Source organism: Gossypium raimondii, chromosome 3 (genome assembly GCF_025698545.1).
Source record: "Gossypium raimondii isolate GPD5lz chromosome 3, ASM2569854v1, whole genome shotgun sequence".
Classification (NCBI taxonomy): Eukaryota; Viridiplantae; Streptophyta; class Magnoliopsida; order Malvales; family Malvaceae; genus Gossypium; species Gossypium raimondii.
The window spans coordinates 6,721,240-6,727,242 of record NC_068567.1 but is presented as its reverse complement, the minus strand read 5'-3'; the positions used below and the strand labels follow the sequence as shown (position 1 = coordinate 6,727,242).

Genomic DNA, 6,003 nt, shown 5'->3' with positions numbered 1-6,003 from the left:
AATACAGTCGGTGCAAATAAGTGTCACCGATCGCAGTTTTTCAGAATTTAAATAGTTCGGTGGGTTTATTCTATTTCTCTCATTGCGAAGATGTAGAATCCATCATTACCAACTGGTCTTCGAATCTTCATTTAAACCGTTGCAAGTACATAAGGGTTAAGTACAAGCTTAATAGTGGCTTTGACTTTCCAACCGAGTAGTTAATACTTGGTAAGAGTATATGTTTGAAGAAGCGAGAAATTATGACAGAAGTAGGTTGGGGACAATATTATAAAATTCACAAGGGTAACGTACTAGATTTGGAGGAAGTGCTAATTGTGAGGAACGTGTTTTAGCACTGCCTCTTAAATCTAAGCCCTAATGGATGGAGGTAAGCTGATGTTGATGATGGTGCGGGCACTGTTGGACTACTACTTGCACAATTTGCTTGGCCACATAAAGCTATTGATGAGTTGGGGTTTATATTGGGGAGAAGAAAAGAACCTAAAAATTATTTTTATACTTTTTTTGTAAATTAAAGTCTCATCCATGGCCTTCAAAATTTTTAGGAAATGTAAAAAATAGTACGAACCAAGTAGAACTCGACTCGGACCCAATCAAATTATAGATCAGTAATAATAAGTATCATCACTATTAGTAATGCATTAATAAGTAAATCACAAATCAAGATAATTATGATTTACATTTGAAATTAAAATTTTCGAAATTTGAATTCAGCTTGAAATAATGAATGTTGTTCTTTGAATTGAGGAAAAATAATAAAATTCAATATGAAAATCGATCTGAAAACAGAACAAAGCGTTGTCGTGTCGACTTTTTAAATAATTTTTAAAAAAAAGCTCGTGCTTTCAAAAAATTTCCAGCTTTTGCTAAGCTGTCTTGTTCGAACACCAATCCAACGCGTTTCTTTTTTCACTACAAAAAACACTTTCCATTTTTCGTTGTTTTGATCTTTCCCTTTCCGAATCTCATATCTTTTGATGGCTCTGAACCAGAGCTACGATCTGTTCTTCATCTTCATCTTCAACCTCTCACTCCTTTTCAGTCTCTTACCCTTCTCTTTCTCTCAAACCGTCGCCGATGCCCCATCACCCGCCGCCGATACTTGCAATGGGATCTTCTTATCTTACGCTTACACCTCCGGAACCAAGTTAAAACCAACGGATCCCAAGCACCAGCCGTACAGATTTGAGTCAGTCTTGACGGTGCTGAATAACGGCGACGAGAAGCTTAAATCGTGGAGGGCTTTCGTGGGGTTTAAAAACGACGAGTATTTGGTTTCAGCGTCGAATGCGGTTTTGGCTGATGGGACGAGCTTGCCTACCAATGTTGGGAACGGTACCATTTTTGCTGGGTACCCCATGACTGATCTGAAAACAGCGATTGAGACTGCCGGAGATCTGAATCAGATTCAAGTTCAAGTTAAGCTTCTTGGGACTCAGTTTGGAGTGGCGGCTCCTGGTGTTCCCTTGCCTGAAACTATTCATCTTGCTAATGATGGCTTCCTTTGTCCTAAGCCTTCTTTGCAAGGTAAAAAACACTTGGGTAAAGTTTATATGTATATGCTTGATTTTGCCATGTTGTTTGAATGAGATATAATATTTGAGTAGATTATGGACAGTGGAAATTTTTTATTCCTGTCTGGTTTTATAGTGGATTTGGTCAAATTTCTATCTCTGGGTTAGATCAAAAGATGATCATATAAAAGAGTGGGAAATGTTTCATTTTAAGCTGTTTTTGAAAGATGAAATTTATGATTTGGTTGAAGTAAATCATTTATTCATAATCTCTGCTACTAGGAGTTTTCTGTTGCTGTAATGAAATTCTTCTGTTGTTAAAGATTTTATTACAGGGCTTGTCTCCTTATGCTGGTTTTTTTGTTAGTTATCATTTTCTTCCTTGATCTTGAGTCTAGTTCATCTCTATGTCTCCGATCTGAATTGAATTATAATCGTGGTGTTGAGGATTACTTTAGATTGTATGAATATGATTTCCTTTGCTGTTTTCCAGGTAAAAGTGAGATGCAAGTTTGTTGCACCAAAGACCCGAAATTCAAGACGAATGTTACGGTAGAGGATGAGTTCCTACCTCGGCAAAGTGGTGATCTTACAATTATGTATGATGTGACGAGAACGTACGACTCGAACTATTGGGCACAGGTTACTATCTCAAACCATAACCCCCTTGGGCGGCTTGATAATTGGAAATTGAGTTTTGATTGGATGAGGGATGAATTTATATATACGATGAAAGGGGCTTATCCGTATGTCGTTGATTCATCAGACTGCATATTTGGTCCGCAAGGACAACACTATAGGGATCTAGACTTTGGCAATGTGTTGAACTGTGAGAGGAGGCCGACGATTATTGACCTGCCTCTGACAAAGGCAAACGATACAACCATGGGGATGATCCCAAAATGTTGCCGGAATGGTACTATTTTGCCACCAACAATGGACCCTAGCAAGTCAAGTTCAGTATTCCAAATGCAGGTCTTTAAAATGCCACCGGATCTCAACCGCTCTGAGCTCTCTCCTCCTCAGAATTGGAAGATCAATGGCACGTTGAACCCTAATTACAAATGTGGTCCCCCAGTCCGTGTAAGCCCTAGTCAGTTCCCAGACCCAAGTGGCTTGCCGTCGAATACAACCGTAGTTGCTAGCTGGCAGGTGGTTTGCAATATTACACGGCCCAAGAACGCAAGCCCAAAGTGCTGCGTATCCTTTTCTGCATACTTCAATGAATCAGTTGTCCCATGCCCGACTTGTGCCTGTGGATGCCTTCGCAACTCAGCCAACACTTGTAGAGCAAATGCTACAGCTGTTCTTGTTCCACCTGAGGCACTTCTTGTTCCATTTGAGAACCGAACTGCTATAACCAGAGCTTGGGCTGATCTTAAACACTTTACGGTGCCAAATCCAATGCCGTGTGGTGACAATTGTGGGGTCAGCATAAACTGGCATCTTTATTCAGACTTCTCTCGAGGATGGAGTGCTAGGATCACAATATTCAACTGGGATGAAACCGCCTTCCCGGATTGGTTTGCTGCTGTACAGTTGAATAAGGCTACCCCCGGGTTTCAAAAGATGTACTCCTTCAACGGAACAGCCTTGGAGTTGAATGGCGTTAACAATACTATATTCATGCAAGGTCTTCCCGGGTTAAACTATATTGTTGCAGAAACCGATGCAGCTAACCCTCAGAAAGATCCTAGGGTGCCCGGAAAACAACAGACAGTTATTTCATTCACCAAGAAAACTACCCCTTCCATTAACATTGCTGCAGGTGATGGATTCCCCTCTAAAGTGTTCTTCAATGGCGAGGAGTGTGCACTGCCTTCAATGCTGCCAACAAACAGCGGTAATCGAAAGGGCTCAACGACTGTAATCTCGATCTTGATAGCAGTTCTTGTGTTCATGCTGGTTCAACAATAGCTACAAATGTGCCATTAGTTGTGGTTGTGTTGGTCTTTTCTGCAGGTTCTTCTCTTTTGTTCATGTTGCATGAATAGCTTGGATGACATGGATTTTACAATATAGGGCAATGGGGGAAATCCCCCCACTGATTTTGTTTTTTTTGGGTATTCTGTAATTATTTATTTATTGATCCAAATGAATTTATTTTTTTCAGTGTTTCTTCTCTAATTAATATTATTTGAAAATTAAAAACATAAAATAAAATTTGATTTTGTAACAGAAAAGTACAATGATAACCCAAGGTATATTGCCTGATAAGCTAAGATCAATTTAAAAGCCTTTAATAGTGTATTTTTTTAATGAAACATGATTTGAATATATGTTTATGCTAGATTGATTTTTTATTTATTTATGTGTTGTTAATGTATTAAAAATTATGTAAATGCATATCTATTGAGTTGATTTGAGAAGAAATTTTTAAATTTCGTCTTTTTGGTCGCATTGAGAGTCACACCAAGTCTGCCGAAGGGGTGTCTATATTCACAATGCTGATACATAATTTGCTTTTGATGGGATTTAAGCTTATATTTTATAATTTTCAACACAATTTGAAGATAAAATCAAACATAAACATCTCGAATTCATTATTAAGGAAATTCGTCGGCCCACAAAAGATTCAAAGACTTTTCCACGAGAGATCAAAATCCCATCTACAATAACATTTTAAATATAATTATCATAAAAAATAATATATATTGTATGTAAAAAAAAAGACTAAATAGATTCAAAACAATATAAAATTAATTATATGTTTTTTATAGTAAAAATAATAAAAATTTAAAACCACAGAAAATTAATTCTAAATTAAGGTTATAATTATATTATATAATTTTACTCATTATTTATTATTTTTAATCCAACTGATTGATTAAATAAATTTGAGGAAAATTGATGGCATATCATCTGATTATCTTTGTTTTGTTGTGTTGGGTGGCAGTTGGCACACAAAAGACAGTCCCAAAAAAAGAAGGTTGATGAAACGCGTTTCAAGGGATAGTCCAATTAAAGGGTTTTTTACATAAATAGGTTGAAAAAAAAAATTTATTGAAATAGGGTGTCAGAAAAAGTATTTACCAAAATGGGTTACTTTTTTCATTGGAGCCTATTAGATAGGCGCCAATGAATAAAATAATAATAAATTTTTTTTTGAATAAAATATAATTTTATATTTTTTCGGGTTAGTATAGAACCCGTATAATACATAATATTGGCGCCTATCTGGGAGGCGCCAATGGTGGTGCCTACCTGGGAGGCGCCAATGGTGGTGCCATTCTGAGAGGCGCCAATGGGCCGGGCCGGGCCGGGCTTGGGCCTATGATTTTTGCCCTGGCCGGGCTTGGACAAAATTTCAGGCCCATATTTTGGGCCGGGCCTAAGAGTCGGGCCGAAAATTTTTTTGGGCCCAGCCCATGGACAGTCTAGCGCCAATGAAGGCCTCATAAATTTAGGATTATGTTATAAATTTTGTGTTTGTAATTATTTAAAATTTAATTTATTAGTAATAAATTACTAAATTACTAATAAGTTACTAATAAATTTATAATATAATCCTAATTTACTAACAAATTAATTATAAAATAATTACAATATTCATACAAAAATTACAATATTACAATATATACCGACATTACAATATTCATACAAAATTATAATATTACAATATTCATACAAAAAATTGCAATATTCATACAAAATTATAATATTACAATATTCATACAAAAAATTACAATATTCATACTAAATATAGATAATTTATAATTAATAATTAATAACAAAAATATTGCAATTTTATATGAATATTGTAATTTTGTAATTTTGTATGAATATTGTAATATTATAATTTTGTATGAATATTGAATGTCGTATATATTGTAATATTGTAATTTTTGTATGAATATTGTAATTATTTTATAATTAATTTGTTAGTAATTTAAGATTATGTTATAAATTTATTAGTAACTTATTAGTAATTTAGTAATTTATTACTAATAAATTAAATTTTAAATAATTACAAACACAAAAATTTATAACATAATCCTAAATTTATGAGGCCTTCGGCGCCATAGACCTGTCCATGGGCTGGGCGGCCCGGCCCGATGGCCCGCCCGAAATATAGGAGGGTTTGGCCCGAATACAATAAATATATTTTTATTTTTTATTTTTAAAATGCTTTTTTTTATTTTTAAAATTTTTTTGGTGTTTATTTAAAAATGGGCCGGGCCGGGCCGAGCTTGGGCATATGATTTTTTCCCGGGCCGGGCCTGGACAAAATTTTAGGCCCATATTTCGAGCCGGGCCTAGGAGTCGGGCCGAATTTTTTGGGCCTGCCCGCCCATGGACAGGTCTAGTAATGGCGCTCTCTATAAGGCACCTTCATTGGCGCCTCTATGAGGCACCTTCATTGGCGCCCTACGATAGGCGCCACCCGACCCGACCCGACCCGACCCGTTGACCGTATTTTGACCCGTATTTTTTTAAAAAATTATTAAAAAAATATAAAAAAAATATTTTATTCAAAAAAAAATTA

At 35.9% G+C, this 6,003-nt stretch overlaps 1 protein-coding gene across 1 annotated transcript; it reads left to right on the top strand.

Moving 5' to 3' along the window:
• Window positions 1-873: 873 nt before the first annotated feature.
• Window positions 874-3,629, top strand: LOC105796883 (COBRA-like protein 7). The gene is made up of 2 exons (XM_012626709.2): window positions 874-1,530; window positions 2,011-3,629. The coding sequence occupies exons 1-2, from the start codon at window positions 981-983 to the stop codon at window positions 3,432-3,434; spliced, it is 1,974 nt and encodes a 657-aa protein (XP_012482163.1). The 5' UTR covers window positions 874-980; the 3' UTR covers window positions 3,435-3,629.
• Window positions 3,630-6,003: the final 2,374 nt, after the last annotated feature.

Excerpts from the sequence above, each read along its gene's own strand:
- LOC105796883 (XM_012626709.2), top strand. The coding sequence starts at position 981 with ATGGCTCTGAACCAGAGCTACGATCTGTTCTTCATCTTCATCTTCAAC. Across the intron at positions 1,531-2,010 it reads TCCTAAGCCTTCTTTGCAAG|GTAAAAGTGAGATGCAAGTT; the intron begins GTAAAAAACACT and ends GCTGTTTTCCAG.